Raw genomic sequence first — 19384 nt, forward strand, 5'->3', positions numbered from 1 at the left:
TTAGTTAGGTTTAAGTAGTTCTAAGTTCTAGGGGACTGATGACCACAGATGTTAAGTCCCATAGTGCTCAGAGCCATTTGGACCATTTTTCTGTGAGCCGTAATACCAAACAAGAGTAGAAAAAACTCTCTTTGCCCCAACCATGAGCATAAGAAAACGTGTGGGAAACTGACCAAATTGACGAAAATTTATGTAGGCTGAGTATAAGAGGGAAGAAACAGGGGTGGCCGATTTTTACGTGCATACTGGATGTATTTGTACAAAATGCGTGGCTTCTCTACAGAAAGATAAATATGAATGTGCCACAACAGCAGTTTCGTTGCGACACTGTTAAATATTACCCGAGTTCCAATGCAAAAATCCCTCTAGGCCCTGGTCATCCTGCAGGTAATTCATATTGATTTTTGAGAATTTGTGGGACCAAACTGCTGGGATCATCAGTCCTTAGGCTTAGACACTACTTAATCTAACTTAAACTAACTTACGCTAAGGACAACACACACTCCCATGCCCGAGTGAGGACTCGAACTTCCGACGGAGTGAGCCGCGCGAACCGTGGCAAGGCGCCTAAGACCGCGCGGCTACCCCACTCGGCAATTCATATCAAAGTAGAGTGCTGCATGACATGAGATATGACAAGAAGAATCGTGTGGTAGATATGGTGCCACAGAAAAAAGAAAGACGACCCGCCGCAGAAACTGCAAAGTGTCTACAAGAACAATGTGCTGCAAATGTGATGTTGGTTTGTGCATAGAGTGTTTTGTACCATATCACAAAAGATAAGTGCTGTTGCCTAAACACAGTACACTGTCAGTGACATACACTGCATTATTTTGTTTACTGTCATGAATTTAACTTAAAATGTATGTTATGCCTAGCGTGACATATATGTTACACCCATTTCCCTTAAATCATCTATCACTTTTATGTTTAGCTTGTTGTAGCACGTTCCTTTGATGACATTAAACAAATAAATATCTGATTTGTTAAACTCAGAAGTGAAAATTAATTCAGGCAGAAATGGGTTAAATCTACGGCCAGTCCCCCGTTTCCGATCACGATTTTCCGGAGGTTTCCCTTAGTCATCAGACGAACGCTGGACCTGGACATCTCCTCCCAAATAAAGATTCTTCCAAAGTGATCTTTACAGTTTTGATCACGTATATTTCAGAAATGGGGATAAGTAGAAACGCTATTTGCGACATAATCTTCTTTTGTCAGTTTAGATCTGAAAGATATGGTCATCCTCAGGGGATGGTAATGCATGTGAAATGTTGGATTGAGATGTGACGCACAGGTCCAGTAGAATGTCCTCACATGTTACAGAATCACACCACAATCACGTCCGACCGTCAGACAGGGATACACGAGTTCCAACGAATCCGTAAGTGTCATGAAGAAGACGAGTTCTGGGCGTCCGAATAAGAGTGATGTCTATGAATAACGAGTGAGAGAGATAATAATTATCCAGAGCGCAACCAAATCAATCCGTGACGCGTGTCGACAGTTGCAGCTACTCCAAACCTCTGTACAAGGGGTGCTACACAAGAGACTGAAGCTTCGTGCATACAAGGTGCAGCTGCTACATACGCTTCAATCTGATGACAGGCTTAAGTACAAAGTATTTGCAACTGAGATCCTGACTAGCGTCGACTGTGACACATAATTTGAAAAAGATGATTCTTACCACGAAGTGTGCTTTCACGTGTCCGGGAAGCTGAACCGACACAGTGTGATGACCTGGGGCTCTGAGAATAGCCCTCTGCAGTGAGAAGTTGCGCGAGAGAGTCCAAACGTAAACGTGTGGTGTAGTTTGCTTCATGTTCGTGTGGTGAGACCGTTTCTCCTTGTAGAGGCTTCAGTAATCTCGACTGTTTATCTGGACGTTTTGGAACAGCCAGCATTTCCATACGTGGAACAGCTGCAGCCTTACATCATGCTACAGCAGGACGAAGCCCCTCATCACTTAGTCTCGATCGTTAGGAGAGTTTTGGACGGCATATTTCCCGAATTAGCAGAGTGGGACCCATGTTCCGATCCCCAAAGTCTCCATACATAGCCCCATTAGATTATTTTCTTTGGGGCTTAGCGAAGAATGCTGTCTACCAGACCGCTGTGAGGGACCTGCAGGAACTGCAATCTTGCAAAGACAAGTAGTTGCACACGTTAATACGGATGTGTTAGGTCGGAAATTGGAGGAACTGGGATATCGCTTACATAGCCTGCTTGCTGCAGTTGGAGAACACATTGAAATCTGTTAAACGGCTAGTAAAATTTCAGATGTGTGTGAATATTATAGTGCAATGTGCCTCATTCGACCAGTTCCCGTTTGCGAAATATACATGATCAAAATTGTAAAGATCATGCTGAATCACCCTATATTCTCAGTTGAATCTCCCTCTGACCTACCACTAGCCACCTGGGATATCGTTCTGAAAATAACAATACTCTACAACGACCCGCCAACTCTGGAAGGAATGAATGATATGCAAAAATATATCGAACAAGTCACTGACTTCTACGCTGTATATGCGTTAACATATATACTTTTACAGATACTAGGTTTTGAAATTTATTGCTCGGGAAATGACGTTCCAGAACTTACTTAAAATAATTCTCGTTTTTTTCTGGAGGTTTCTCTAGGCTGTATGGCAAATACTAGAACTGGAAATCCCCTCCCAAACATACCCAATTATGACTCCCTCTGTACCTGGCACATAGCTTTAAGACGTGGCATTACTAAAACAGCCCCCCCCCCCACCTCCCAGGCAGAATATGAAAAATAGTAAAATAATGAACCATTACAGTCTCTTGGTAAACTACCAGCATTGCTCAGTGCGAATCCAGTACCTCTGTTAAAATAGTTCATGCATTTGAACAGCCGTGATGGTTGCGTCCCGGTAGCTTGAGTTATGGATTGGAATCAAGCACCAAACATCTGCGCCACAGTACAAGTATGTATAAAAATCTACTGTTGTCTGAGAAAATCGTAAGAGTAAGCAAAAAATCTTCCTTTTAGCCGCCAGTACCATGCGATTATATGAAACACGTATTTTGAGTTAATTTGTTATGACAATAAATTTAAGTAAAAACTACAAAAAATGTTGAGAATTTTTTTATGAAATAAATTGTAACTAACTGTAAATAAGTTACCGTGCTCCTTGTGAGGGAATCAGTGGATGAACGAGCGTCGTGTTTCAATAAATTTCACTGTAATTAGCTTTCAGCTAAATGACATCACCGGAATATCGAGGAATTGAATCTCATCCAATCGTTGCCACGAAACTGCAAGACTGCAGGTTTGTAAACCTCTGGGTAGATAAAACACGCTCTATTTCACGATGAACGCGTTAAAAGCAATTAATTCAGTTGTCGCAAACCATCCACGGAAAAGCGGACACATATTTTCTGGCGTAGAAAAGAGAACTCCAGGTATTGCACAAACGCAAAAAAGAACGAATGATGGATTTGTGTGAATGATTAACAATGTGTTCATCTATAAACACAGAGAACGGACCGGGAACTACTAAATGAAAATTCACAAGTGTATCTACTCCGTTCTTCAAAAGATTCTTCAAAACATATGACAAAAGTGACAATATCGCAGGTTTTAATTCGTAAAGACGACGTCAAGCAGCAGATTTACTGGAAAGTACGAACAAGCAATAACCTGTATTGGAAATGGTTTCTGTAACATATCTTGTTGTGTGCTATAAGCAACATTCTTACAACTCGTGTTTACATAATTAAATTCTGTAATAACTTTCGTTATTCTAGAACATAAACCCACAGTTAAAGCCGAAAGCAGAACTTAATTTGTTGATGAATTTTGAGCCTCGTTACCATTTTTTACACGCAGTACGCAATAAAAGTAGATTTAACAGCCCTGTCTTCCACAAAATACCAAATAACGTTACTCATTTTTTGTTTCCAAGACATTTATCGGCAGCTGTGTGCCGTCATCTGTAAGTCTCACTTCAGTTCATGATATGTAGTTTACCGGCGTGATTGATTTGCTACGTTATTGTTTTAGGCCCGGAACTATAATACGTGTGTCCGTTCTTTTGTGATTGCTCAGCCTAAGGTTTATGATTTTAGACTTGTACTTAACATGGCGGTACGCTGTTGAACACTTCCTCTAGTAACCATAAACTTACCACCCGGAGAATGTAAATGGCACAGGTACTTTATCTCATGTACAGCAAGTTGCGCACGTAAAAGAAAAAGCATATCATTTTTCATAATTGTCTCAAAAGAAGTTTTTTGATTTCCACTTGCACAGCTACACGGCGTTGCTGATTTCTCGAACTTATCTGCAGTTGACCAATACGTTCTGGTGTTCGGCCTCATGTCGGTTAGTTTATTAATGACCCCTAATTTTATCTGTTTAGTATTTACTGTTTTGAAATGATAGTTTTTTCATGTTTTAGCTAATACATGTAAAATATTTCTTTTAGTTGGTATAATTTCTAAAATGCAGTATTGTAGCATGAGTATTCAATCATTATTTGACTATTGTTTATAATAATAATAACAGCCCAACACTAAAACATAGTAAATGAAAAGCACTAGTTGGCTTTTGTTACTGTAGAACAAAAGCAAACTGGTGCTTTTCAATTATTATAATGTTGTTCTGCCAAGAACCGACGGAAGATTCTGTTAATATACTAAAACATAGCTTTTGCTACCAGTTACATGGCATAACAGGTTCTAAGAACCTTGCAAAGACACCCTATTATATAAGTGTAGTCAGTATGGCCGCAAACGGGTTTGTAAATTCACGTCGTCGAAATAGTCCTACCATACGAGGGAAGAAGTAAGTTACACATTCAAAGTAAATTTCATTGAATGCTGTTCTCCATTTCAAAGTGACAAAGACACATGACAATATTATTCAGCTTTGTCACCAAGTCTCTGTAAACGACGATCTGAACGTTCTACCACTATTTCAATTCCTCGACGACAGAAACCCGTTCCTTGGTAGCGGAGCCATTCGAGAAACGCTGTGTGAACGTTCTCAACGCTGGAAAATCTGCAAAAGCTGCGAATCATTTCCTCCATGGCATGCACACTGTCTGTGCTCGATGTTGATAGCCGTCGTTACCGATCACCAACACCCATGCCTATGCGGATTCAGTCAAACTGCTCGCACCACTTCACTACGGCTGGGTGCGACATTGCATTTGGTCCGTATACCGCCAGAATTCCACTGTGAATCTGCTTACAGTTTAGACCTTTTGCCCACGAGAACCATACTTTGGAGTCGTTTCCAGTTTCCGCACCGTTTTATTGGCACGCTATGATATACACGATAATCGCAACGCAGCATACGTTTGTCTGCAAAGGAATCCAATGCCTCAGTCTTATCGCGCAAAGGTCTCAGCGTGTGACGACATCTGTAACTTACAGGGGCCGTACTTTTAGTACTTTTTAAAATTAAATAAGTGCATCATGTGCATTTGACCAGGTAGTGAAAATACCACTGTAAATGCACCGAACTTTATCTTCCTACTTGTGAGAGTCATTCGATTAATATTCGTTATTTTCCATTAACCACTTTCATATGGTCTATCCTCAGTAATAGTATACAAAGGTTGGCGACGTAGTAAAATGTTGTAGCTCATTCCATAGAAATGAACATCATTTGGTAGTGGCCAAGTGGAGACTAATTATTTTTTTACAGATTTACGAGACGTACCTTAGTCATTCAGTTATTTCATTGTAATATTATAATCGCCGCGAGAGATACGTTATACAGGGTGTCCGAAAAGTCTTTCCGTGATTACATAAATTGATAACTCAGGCTAGAAGTGAGATACAAATATGAAACTGGTGTCTAATTGTTTACAAACTATCAAAGTTTTTTTTTCACACATCAGTAAACTTACACACGAGCTTACTTGGTAGCATTTAGCACATCTAGGCGATGTTCAATTTCCGTCCACACATTAGCCAACATCACTGGAGGGATCGATTCAACGACTGTGGTTATCCGTTGCCGCAGGGTTTCAAGATCAGGTACACGTGTTTGGTAGACCTCGTCCTTGACATAACCCCATAAAAAGAAGTGTAATAGGGTTATGTCAGGAGAGCGTGGAGGCCAAACCGTTGGCCCATCACGACCAAACCATTGCCCAGGAAAGGTCATATCGAGATAGGTACGGACGTCCAAACCCCAATGAGGCGGTGCACCGTCTTGCTGAAACAAGACATCGGGGTGATACTGAAGCAGCTAAGGAACAGCGTACAGTTGCAACATGTCCAGATACACTGCAGGTGTGATGGTAGCCTCAGCGAAGAAGAATGGCCCGATAATTCGATCGTGCAATAGCGCGCACCTTTGGATTGCCTCTGGTGCACTCCATGACCTCGCCAGGGGGTTGTGAACCCGAAATGCGCACATTATGGTGATTCACTACTCCACAACAAAAAAGGTCGCTTCGTCGGAAGAGGCAATTCGTCTGAGATAACCATAATCCTCCTCAATACGTGATAGCATTTCGACCGCAAAGTCATATCGACGTGTACTGTCATTGGGCAACAAGGCCTGAACGATTTGCACTTTGTGTGCACGAACCAATAAACGTTTGTGTAAAAGGTCATGGAGAGAGCTTTTTGGCATCTGTAATTCACGTGAGGTCCTGTGCACCAATTTCTCCGGACTTCGCAGAAAAGACTGCCTTACAGCTTCCACTCTGTCTATTGAGGTTCTTGGTCGATCAGACCTCGGAAGGTCAGCAACCGATCCTGTGTTCTTGAACCTCTCATAGCAGGCTTTAACGCTCATGACATCAGGTGGATTCCTTCCAAATGTAGCCTGGAAGTGTGTCTGCACTGTGGTTGGTGATCGTGTGTCGTGGTACCACAGGACACACTGTGCCTTCTCCTGATCGGTTAACATGGCTTCTTGGGCACTGCACCTCATCCACTACTTACGTACTGCGAACCTAAAACAGAAAAAACTTTGATAGTTGTAAGCAATTCTACACAAGTTTCATATTTGTATCTTACCTCTAGCCTGAGTTATCAATTTATGTGATCAGGGAAAGTCTTTTCGGACACCCTGTAGCTTCAGGTTTCTTCACGCAGCGGACGGCCGTCTACGACTTCGGTATTGTACTTGCCGAGGTGTTAAAGTCGAACCACGAGATTTCTTCGGCGTATCTGTAACAAGTAGAGAAACTAGGAACACTTTTTAGTTTATATTAAACGAAACTATGATAGTAATTGCACTAGATTAACGACATACAATACCATACATCGTGTAGCGCCTAAGTTCTCCGTAATAATGTGCAACTTAATTATCACTGCAGCTTTTCTGATTACGTATTCAGAAACTCTTTTGACATCGATTTTATTTTAACCGCCTTGTGTCTCTGCGGCGTCCGCACTACCCAGCACATGTAGACGACGTCACCGCAAATTAGTGACGGTGGCAGGATTTACCAGCTGATCTGACAAGTGTGTGGCGTTTGCTTGCAGATTTCCACTACCTACCGGGCCAGCACGCTTTCGGGCCCTTCGGCATGTTCCCGGGCGCGCAGTGGCTGGACTCGGCGGCCTACCTCGGGTACCCCTGGCAAGAGTACTTCCGCCGGCCAGAACTGTGTAAGCTGCCTGCGGCCGCCGCCGCCTGCTCCATGCTCAAAGGTGAGTACCACTGAATCCAGCTGCCCTTGCCACTCTCCTGCAGGCATTTCGCCATCTTTCCAACTGTATACATACTGAACTGTAACATCGAGTTCGGAACATTCTCTGGAACGAACAAGTCCCTTGAGATCAGAGAGATTCTCCTTCAGTCATAAATTATCCCCGTAATAACATATGGCCTAGAAACCTGCACAGTAACCAAACAGGTCGACAGTAAACTACAAATCACGGAATGACGTTCTTACGAACGAAGAAAAATATATAGGTTGGGGCAAATGAGATGATAAACGCAGACCCTGGAGCGTGCACATCCCTGAAAGAAAACCTGACAAGGACCCTCTGAGACGGTTTAGCCATGTCAAACTAATGAGCGAGGGAAGGATAGCAAAACCGGAAGTAAGAGATGACTGGACCAAGTGAAGGAGGATATAGGGACACAGTTCTGAGAGAACCACATTCGGGCACCTGGAATGGAAAACCAGCGATGACGATGAAGAACCTTAACCACATCCGGGCACCTGGAGTGGAAAACCAGCGATGATGATGAAGAACCTTATAGCCCCACGGTCTATGTGGGTCTCTGGTGCAAGTTAAATGCCGGCCGCTGTGGCCGATCGGTTCTAGGCGCTTCACTCCGGAACCGCGCTGCTGCTACGGTCGCAGGTTCGAATCCTGCCTCGGTCATGGATGTGTGTGATGTCCTTAGGTTAGTTAGGTTTAAGTAGGGGACTGATGACCTCAGATGATAAGTCCTATAGTGCCTAGAGCCATTTGAACCATTTTTATAAGTTAAACCACTTGACACAATAATGTGAAGTAAGTGCTCGAGCGTCAGTAAATGTTGTGTCTGCAGACAACTGGTAGACCTAAGGGAAGAACTCAGGAGAAATGGAAACGCATAACATCAGATTAAGAAAGCTATATAAGTCAAAACACCGGAGAAACTGAGTCAAAATGGAAAGAAACTTAACAATATGTTTAAAAAACTGAACAACGGCTATTACGAATATGGAATGAAGATAAATTTGAAGAATAAGTCAATGATACTTACAAGTCAATCAAGGAAGATAAAACTGAGTATTTGGTTTTACTTAGTAGAACATGTCGACAGCTTCAGCTGATACGCAAAATTATCAATAATATAATACTTACTCAAGAAATAAATACAAGGATAGTTATTGCATTCTCTGTGGTGCAAAAAAATAATTAAGGCAAGTGTTTTGTATAATATGTTGCCATGTATTGGGTCGAAGTATGGACACTGCGGCAGAGAGATGAGAAACGATTAGAGGCTTTGGAGATGTGACAATAACAGAAGGCGTGAAACAGAGACATAAAATAAGATGAAATCGTGTTACTATGGTCGAAAGAGTAAAGAAAAGTACTGGAAACTGTTAAGATAACGGAAAGATATTGGCAGTTTCGTAGGACACTGGATGAGAAGAGACTCCACAGTAATGGATGCACTGGGAGGAACGGTGACTGAAAAGAGGACCAGAGGTAGAAGAAGATAACAATTATTTGACAAACATCAAGATAAATATATCTTGGGCAGCTACGAAAAGGATGACCGGAAAAATGGAGGAGTGGAGAATGCTGAACGGCTGTGGTGGACGACGCATAATTAACGTTGTGAGCCAAAACGCCACAGTAATCGAAGGAAGAGGAAGAGGAGAAAACAATAGAATCCACGTCCTTTCTCCGAAATTTGGGAAATAAAGTGAAATAGATCTTCCACCCATCGACCAAGTTGATAGCTCTTTTGGGATTTGTGAAGGATGATCTGTGTTCAAGAAAAGAGGGAATCTTTTAAATTATTGTCAGCACAGGTTAAGAAATCTAGAGCAAACCAAACGTACTTTGGAAGAATGGTGCGTCGAATACAAAGGCAACTGTACCTGTTACAGCCTAAAAATCTACTGTGGCTGAACATTGTACTTCTATTGGCCATTGTATGGATAGTGCACAAGCTTTTCGCTACATCCTAATCCTACTGTGGTTCAGTGATCGAGAAAACTGAGGAAACGCAATTGGTGGACAACCTATTCATCCGGGACGAGGCCGTCTGCCCGCATAATTCATGAAACTCTGAACACACACAAAAAAAAAAAAAAAAAAAAAAAAAAAAACTGTTACAAACCTTCATTACCCAGCACTGCAACGGCTGCCACCAGTTTTAATGATAAAGCCGTGAAATATATTTATTTCATTATCACTATGGATTTGCAGTTGCTCTACGTTTGTTTAGGCTTCTGGCTTGCAACATTTCCATCTTTGACGCATAATTTTATCTTTGATTATCGCTGTTGTGCCGACTGTATTATCTGCGAGGCATGCTCATTGTACTTGAGAGTACAGCTTTTTGTCATCTGGTTTTAGCATTACCGTATAGTATAGAACTCATTCACCGAATCTCTGAAAGATGTTTCTACGGTTCACAGCTGAAACATAGGGAGAAGAAGTGTTACTGTCTCGGATGCATGCCCGAAAAATTGTGGAATATTCTGTCTACCGGGAAAAATTCTAGTATCACATTATAGACACACTTCCTAGACGTTGAAACCATTGTTGCGTCTGGGATGTAGGCTTTCATAGAATCTACGTGACGACTCATCAGTTTCGATCCTTTGGGGATACGTCAAGAGATACTAATTGGCAGCCAAATACGAGTACATCGGCTGCGGTAACTATGGAAAACAGTATTCAGTAGACGTCGCATCGATGCTGCCAGATATAATAGACAGAAATACGACAGAAGTAAATGGAACAGCAGTGTGTCTTCCGGTTTTTTATAAACAATATCTTGGCTTCATTTACGTTTAGGGTCAACTGACAGCTCCGGCATCAAGCTTCGATTATGTGCAGATCTTCCTGTATATTCCTCTACAGTTTTCTAGCGCCAAAACTTTAGCAAACACAACGTCAACCGCAAACAACCTCACGGAACTGTCGAAGTTAAGAACGACGTGTTCAGTTTCATGAGCTAGGAAGACCTGAAGGTTTCATTCCGCTGCGAGGATACTGGGAATTTGTGTTTTGATCAAAGTGGACGACTACATCTCAAGGGCAGCATCCAACTGAAGAATAAGACTCACGGGGCAGCAGAGCAGATGGCCATAAACTGTTGTTTCATACAGGTACTTTGTTTTGTGATAGTTTACCTAGTGAATCAGGAGCTGGAGTAGGTTTTTTTTTTTTTTTTTTTTTTTTTTTTTTTTTTTTTTTTTTGCAATGTTAGTGTTTCTCCTGCCGATTATTAATTTGCATGTATTATCCGTTTATTTCCACTCTGATTCTTCTGTCATATCGTCTTTCTTTGGATTCATATTGTAAAGCCTCCCAATGTTCGGTAGGTAAGAAATTGATGTTTCTTGCAGAATGTTTAAATCTAATTCTCGGTCTGGGTCAGTAAATAGTAAGTACAGCGTTTCGGAAATAGTGATAATGAAAATATTCTACAAATTCGCTAAAATAGTCATTGATGATCGAATAGTTAATTAAACTGTGTAGAATTTCTTTCCAGCCACTAAACGGAGTCAAAAAATGCCAATGGGGGCTCATAACTTTCCTGACTCAAGCGTATCAAAAAACAAAGATACAGAGGTTTTCTCCCACGCCCATTCGAAACTAGAATACCGCCTTGTAATAAATGTATACTAAGAGATATTTTATTTGCTGATGCTTAATGATTTAGTACTCAAATGTACAACAAATGTTCTTAGGATGTTGCTAATTGCTTTCAAAGTATTCCCTGAGTCCAGTGCATGTACATTCACTTGAACTGACAGACGCTTTCGCGACTAGCACGCATGACTCGTGTTCCACGCCACCCACAAGTTACGGACTTCAGTTCGCCAGCAGGAGAATCCCCTCGCGAACGTCGCCCCCCTCCCAGGAACTCTTTCATCAGGGCATTACGCTGACCGGCCATCTTGGTTTCCTGGTCTGCCTATTGTGGGCAAATCTGCACACCATGGCTTGTCCTCTCTGACTCATCCCCAGCATCATTCAGCCACCCCTCGCCACCCCTAAGAAGCTGGAATGAGGAGGGTGGCCCGCCCCTCCCAGTGGAATACGCGAACGCATGTGTGCGTGCGTGTGTGTGTGCGGGAGTTCGCCTCTGCGTTGGCGGCCGGGGGAGCAGAGGTGGGTGGACCAAGCAGTGTTTCAATTCAAAGGGGCGCCCCTCCCCTCCTCCTCCTCCTCCAGGACCACCCCTTGCCAAACTCCCTGGCGCCCTCATTGTACATACAGTATAAGCTCGCTCAAATCGGATTAAGGGATGGAGGGGCGGAGAACGGAGGTCCGACCGAAAGGGTGAGGAGACAGAGAGGGGGATGAATTTCATACGATGACAGTCAGTGTTGCAGCTAATTCCCATAAGACTTTAAAACCGACGGAGGCTCAAAGAGCCACCAGCAGGCTGCTGGACGCTGCGGGGGAATCTGAATGCTGGCGATAGCGAGCCCCCCCCCCCCCTCCACCCGCCCGCTACCACCACTACCTCCCCTTCTCTCCCCGGCAGATTCCTCCTCAGCTACATTCGTCTTTATCTTTCTGTCTTCGTCGCGCGTCTCATGAATTCGGAAGCAGCGTGCGGGATCCCCGGTGCTGCCAAGACGTAACAATGATGGCGCGAGCGCCCAATGAAGCGAAAGCCCGCCAGCAGACAGATGGCCCCGTGGAGCCGGCGAATTCCCAGGCGGGCGACCCTTCCGCTGCAGCCGAACGCTTCTTATGAGTGCGCGGGTCCCCCAGCAGATGCATTAGCCGCGCCCTATAAATCTCGCCCGCCGCCCTGGATGTGGGCTGTATTGGTTATCTGGTCATCCATCTGCCTCTGGCCTACTGTTCTGTTTTTGTACAGACCAAAAGACACGAGATCTCCCCCCTCCCCCCCCCCTCTCTCCCTCTCACTCTCTCTCGCTCTCTCTCTCTCTCTCTCTCTCTCTCTTTCACTCAAGAACACATGCGGAAGTGAAGATCGAGGAACAAGATTTTCGGTCCTTCTTCTTCTTCTTCTCCTTATTCATCGCTTCACGTATTAGGCAAGGCAAACTGCCTGTTTCGGTATAGCCTTTTTACGTTCTTTCTTCCATTGCATTTATAACTGAATGTCATTTATAATTGAGAGTTGGGACGATGACGCAAATATACAGCGTTTCTCATCCAGCTGTCAACCTCACCTGCCAAGCAGACGAGGCGGTTACGATCGAGTATTGGCGGTATAACCATGACATCGAGTACAGAGGAAATGCTGTACCATACGTGAGTTACGACCTGTAACTGGCAAAGCTCAGAGACGGCAATACCATCACAAGTCTTACTGCAAAGGTCCAGTACCCAATTTAGAACTCACTAAACGTACTTGCAGTACTTAGTCTTATCACGAAAACGGGACGCATTACAGGGATACGAAATGGGCAGTAAACAACAACAAGACAAAAATTTTAACTTTTCTCAAGCAGTTACTCGTATGTAGGAGGAAAGTGCAAAGAACATCGAGGGAAATCTGTGTGGTTCAAGCAATGTTACGGTATTTACTTCACACTGAATAGCTACCGAAGTTGCCTCTGCGCACTTGCTGATCACATCAAACAGCTGCGTAGTGGGAATTACTGAAAAAAATGATGTGCACCATCTTTACCGTTAGCGGTACTCCAACAACAATAAGAGCCTGGTTTGCCAAAGTAGTGAGCTACATGTAGCTAGTGAGAAGCCGCTGCGTTATAAACTATCTGATCAAAAGTATCCGGACACCTATTGTTGGAAATTAATATGGGGTGTGTCCATCCTTCGCCTTTCAAATGGTTCAAATGGCTCTGAGCACTATGGGACTCAACTTCTGAGTTCATCAGTCCCCTGGAACTTAGAACTACTTAAACCTAACTAACCTAACGACATCACACACATCCATGCCCGAGGCAGGATTCGAACCTGTGACCGTAGTGGTCGCGCGGTTCCAGACTGAAGCGCCCAGAACCGCACATCCACACCGGCCAGCCCTTCGCCTTTACAATGGTTCAACCATGCTGGGCACATGTCCGAAAGAAGAGACACCAAATATATAATGAAGGCGACGATGGCCAATGATCACTTCAGTGCATATGCATACGAAGCTCGAACTCTTCCTGAATCGGCGAGATGCCGCGAATAATCAGACTAATGAGCACGGGCACTATATAAATATGTAAGCGTATGCTTCCGCTGCCGTTGTCTTCTTCAATAAAATTCTTCAGGGTATCAGACCGCATCGTCATAATTTAAAATGCGCCAACGTTTCGGCCAGCGTTGCAGCTAGCCTTTATCAGGGCCTTACGTTAACGAATTTTATTGAAGACTATATAAATAATTTGTGTGTGAGCTGAAAATCTAGGTCTGATGGGAGGTGCACTAGGGTGCACTAGGGTGCACTAGGGTGCAGTTGTGGTAATAACTGTGTGCGGATGGTGCAGTTGTTGGTGCATCTACGTAATAATTGGGTTTGAACCCCAGTACGACACAAATTTTCAGCTTGCCCCGTTAACATAAATCAGTTCCCACTGACACTTAATGTCTTCAATATCTCTGTGTCTTGATTCATAGCAGCTGCAGGATGAGAACGGTGTTTGTTTTCTCGAAGATGACCAAAAGAACAGACACCGCATACCTAATTAAGGTAATGACAGCCAATTATCCCTTCAATGCAGATGCACTCCAAGCTCGAAATATTACGGGAATCGGCGAGATGCCTCGAGTATTGAGGCTAATCAGCAGGGAGACGACGTCAGTAGTGTGTGGTATAAGTTGGCCGGCCGGAGTGGCCGAGCGGTTCTAGGAGCTTCAGTCCGGAACCGCGCTGCTGCTACGGTCGCAGGTTCGAATCCTGCCTCGGGCATGGATGTGTGTGACGTCCTTAGGTTAGTTAGGTTTAAGTAGTTCTAAGTTCTAGGGGACTGATTACCTCAGAGGTTAAGTAAAACAAGGCGGGCGGCGACATGTAGCGGAACTGACACGAGACCTTAATGCTGGGCAGAGAACAAGTGTGTCTTAACACACAGTGCACCGAACATTTCGGACGATGAGCCTCCGCAATGGACGACCCAAGTGTGTGACAATGTTAACACCAGCACTTCGGCAACTGCGACTGAAATGGACACTTCACCATCGGCACTGGACGTTGGTGCAGTGGCAGCGCATTGTATGGTTTCAAGAACCCCGATGCCTTCTTCATCAAGCCGATAATAGTAATGTCGTGTGACTAGGGCCTCCCGTCGGTAGACCGTTCACCGGGTGCTAGTCTTTCGATATGACACCACTTCGGCGAATTGCGCGTCGATGGGGATGAAATGATGATGATTAGGACAACAGAACACCCAGTCCCTGAGCGGAGAAAATCTCCGACCCAGCTGGGAATCGAACCCGGGCTCTTAGGATTGACATTATGTCGCGCTGACCACTCAGCTACCGGTGGCGGACATGAAGCCGATGCGAGGGCGCGTCTTCCAGCGGAACAGTTCCTTGACAACAGTGCTGAGGGATGGAGATAACCTGGCGGCGGCTGAATTATGCTCTGGAGAAGATTCACGTGGGCTTCCATGGAACGAGTGGAGTTTGTACAAGGCACCATGGAGTATCGTTTAGTGGTTGCAGACCACGTACACCATTTCATGATGACCACGATTCCTGACGGCTGTCGCTTTCTTCAGCAAGAAAACGCGCCATGTCACAAGGCCAGGAGTGTGATGGAATGGTTCGGGAAACATAGTGGCGAATTGCAATTGATGTGCTGGGCTCCCAACTCACCAGATCTGAAACGGATCGAACACATATGGAATGTGATTGAAAGTTGCGTCAGAGCCCTCCCACCGTGGAATTTACTGGAATTAAGTAACGTGGGTGCAGATGTGGTGCCAACTCCCTCCAACGACCTACCAGGGCCTCATTGCTTCCATGCCACGGCGCCTCGCCGCTGTTACTTATGCCAAAGACGGGTATATCGGCTGTTAGGTAATTGGTCATAACGATCATCACACAAATCTAAAGACTGTAAATTCAACTACATACTTTGAGATTGCAATTACGAATAACTTAATTGGAACGATCACATATATAATTTTGTGGAGAAACAAACCAAAAGACTGCGATTTATTGCCAGAACACTTAAAAGTGTAACAAATCTATTAAAGAGACTGCTTACATCACGCTTGTCCTTTTCTGAAGTAATGCTGTGGGATGCGGGATCCACGGCAGACGGGACTGACCGACTAAAAACGAAAAAGTTGAAGAAGAGCTGCTCGTTCTGTACAACCGCGATATACGGGGGAGAGTGTGACGGACATCATACATGAATTGGTGTGGCAACCGCTAAAACTAAGATTTTTTCGTTGCGACAGGATCTTCTCGTGAAATTTCAATCACTAACTTTCTCCTCTGAAAGCGAAAATATTGAATTGGCGCCCACCTACACTACTGGTTATGAAAATTGCTACATCAAGAAGAAATGCGGACGATAAACGGGTATTCATTGAACAAATACATTACTGGAACTGACATGTGATTACATTTTCACGCAATTTGGGTGCATAGATCCTGAGAAATCTGTACCCAGAACAACCACCTCTGGCCGTAATAACGGCCTTGATACACCTGGGCATTGAGTCAAACAGAGCTTGGATGGCGTGTACAGGTACAGCTGCCCACGCAGCTTCAACACGATGCCACAGTTCATCAAGAGTGTGAAGAGGCAGTTGCTCAGCCACCATTGACCAGACGTTTTCAATTGGTGAGAGATCTGGAGAATGTGCTGGCCAGGGTAGCAGTCGAACGTTTTCTGTATCCAGAAAAGCCCGTACAGGACCTGCAACATGCAGACGTGCATTATCCTGCAGAAATGTGGGGTTTCGCAGGGATCGAATGAAGGGTATAGCCACGGGTCGTAACACATCTGAAATGTAACGTCCACTGTTCAAAGTGCCGGCAATGCGAACAAGAGGTGACCGAGACGTGTAACCAATGACATCCCATACCATCGCGCCGGGTGATACGCCAGTATGGCGATGACGAATACACGCTTCCAATGTACGTTCACCGCGATGTCGCCAAACACGGATGCGGCCATCATGATGCTGTAAACAGAACCTGGATTAATCCGAAAGAATGACGTTTTGCCATTCGTACACCCAGGTTCGTCGTTGAGTACACCATCACAGGCGCTCCTGTCAAGGGTAACCGCAGCCATGGTCTCCGAGCTGATAGTCCATACTGCTGCAAACGTCGTCGATCTGTTCGTGCAGATAGTTGTTGTCTTGCAAGCGCCCCCATCTGTTGACTCAGGGATTGAGACGTGGCCGCACGATCCGTTACAGCCATGCGAATAAGATGCCTGTCATCTCGACTGCTAGTGATACGAGGCCGTTGGGATCCAGCACGGCGTTCCGTATTACTCTCCTGAACCCACCGATTCCATATTGTGCTAACAGTCATTGGATCTCGACAAACGCGAGCAGCGACGTCGCGATACGACAAACCGTAATCGCGATACGGTACAATCCGACCCGTATCAAAGGCGGAAACGTGATGATACGCATTTCTCCTCCTTACACGAGGCATCACAACAACGTCTCACCTGGCAACGCCGGTCAACTGCTGTTTGAGAAATCGGTTGGAAACTTTCCTCATGTCAGCACGTTGTAGGTGTCGCCACCGGCGCCAACCTTGTATGAATGCTCTGAAAAGCTAATCATTTGCATATCACAGCATCGTCTCCCTGTCGGTTAAATTTCGCGTCTGTAGGACCCCATATTCGTGGTGTAGCAATTTTAATGGCCAGTAGTGTAGTTAGGGCGAAATGATCATCATGATAAAGTGAAATCAGAGCTCGCACAGAAAGATTTAAGTACTTGTTTTTCCCACGCGTCCTTCGAGGGTGGAACGGTAGAGAAATAGCTTGACGGTGGTTCAATGAACTCTCTTCCAGGTATTTAATTGTGAATTCCAGAATAATCATGTATATGTGGATGCAGATGTGACTGACCGTACAGTCGTTTGAAGTGTCGCATTCCAAGAAGAGAACTCATTCTAGACATTTATGGGAGCAGTATTCGGCACTGTGCCTCCTTGTTTTGGAGGCCTACTGCATGTACAACAGTGTGCTGAAAAGCTTGGTCCAGTTGGACAACCGCGTACCACTGGGTGCATCTGACGACGGCCGGCTCGGAAGAAGAGCTCCTTGCCGTGCAGCGACGCGGGGGGCGGACGTCGCACTGTGTCCCGTCCCTTTGTTTGCGCAGGAGCATTAATAATGCCGCCGACCAGCCGGCCGCGCCCCGCACGAGGAGCTGCCAGTACAAAGAAGAGCTGTGCAAGCCTCATGGTCTGAGGTTTACGGCCTGTGTACACACACGGGGCGGGCCTACAAAGAAGGACAGGACAAATACCTCATTTGTTCCTCGAGGGGTTAAAAAGGGGGTGGTGGAGACAAGGGTGTCGGGGTTCCTCCAAGGCTTCATCACAGGGCGAAGCAGTCAGCAGGCGACGGGTTGACGCTGAGCTTAACCTGAGGAAGCCCACTCCCAGATGAACATACGATAGAAAAAGTGTAATTCGATTGAGGTAGAAACCAAGCCGTATTTGTGCAGGGTATTCAGGAAGAAGAAACAAATATTTTGCGTTTTGTAGACGCAGATGATATTGTAATTTTATCAGTGACGTCAGAGGTCTTGCAAGAGTAGGTGAATAGAATTGATAAGTGTCTTGAAAAGAGGTTAAAAGACAAATACCAACAAAAGTGAAGCAACAGTACTGGTATGTAGTCCATTTAAATCTGATGATGCTAATAGAATTAGATTAGAAAATGTGATACCATAAGCTATCAGTGAGTTTCGCTTTTTGGGCAGCAAAATAACTGACGATGGCTGAAGTACAGATGATATAAAACGCAGAATGGGGATAGCAAGAAAAGCATTTATAAAAGAAAGAAATTTACGATGAGTGTTCAATAAGTAATATAACACATTTATTTGTGAAAACAGATAGGCGTTATTCAGGAATCCAATATATCATACTATTCCGGACTCTTTTGGCTACAAAACTCTCATTCGAGGTGATCGACGGATCACAATCTAACACGGCGCTGCTCGACTGGACGCCTGTTGGTAGTGCTGACGCACTGCTCCACTAGTGGAAGTACGCAGTGGTGTGTGCCAGGTGCGTTTCTCGCCGCCTAATGGAAGAGCATATTAAAGACCAACAAAGGACCACCTGTGCGGAATTGTTTGCGTGCTGGGAGGCTGATAGTGACAATTTTGTTGCTGAACTTCGTCACAGGCGATCAAACATGGGTTCATCACTTCGAACCGGAGGAAACGGCAACCTATGAATTCTCACCATACAATCTCTCCTCCGAAGATAAAGTTTAAAATCTCACCTTGAGCCGGTCTTGTCATGGCGACGGTCTTCTGGGACTCCGAAGAGGTTATTCTGTTTGTTATCCTCCCTCATGGTGTGAAGATCAATTCTGAAATGTATTGTGCTACCCTCGGGAAACTGTGTTCGTCGCCACAAAGATGCAAACGAACTTCTCCTGAGAAGGTAAGGCGTCACATAAACCTGCGCACCCGAAGGGAGCTCACAAATATTCACTGGACTGTTCTTTCTCATCCACCCTACAGCCCAGCTGTCGTGCCTTTGGACTTCGATTTGTTGGCCGCAATGAAGGACACACTCCGCTGGAAGCAACACGTGGATGATGAAG

The 19384-nt window shown here is 44.7% G+C and overlaps 1 protein-coding gene across 1 annotated transcript in view; it reads left to right on the forward strand.

The window, feature by feature from the left end:
• LOC126456593 (segmentation protein Runt-like) overlaps nt 1–19384 on the forward strand; it is a 127923-nt gene that overhangs the window by 94224 nt on the left and 14315 nt on the right. The window contains exon 3 of the mRNA XM_050092337.1: nt 7483–7650. Coding sequence (XP_049948294.1) covers nt 7483–7650 — 168 coding nt within the window. The remainder of the gene's footprint in view (nt 1–7482; nt 7651–19384) is intronic.

This window comes from Schistocerca serialis, chromosome 2, assembly GCF_023864345.2.
Source record: "Schistocerca serialis cubense isolate TAMUIC-IGC-003099 chromosome 2, iqSchSeri2.2, whole genome shotgun sequence".
In the NCBI taxonomy this organism is placed as follows: Eukaryota; Metazoa; Arthropoda; class Insecta; order Orthoptera; family Acrididae; genus Schistocerca; species Schistocerca serialis.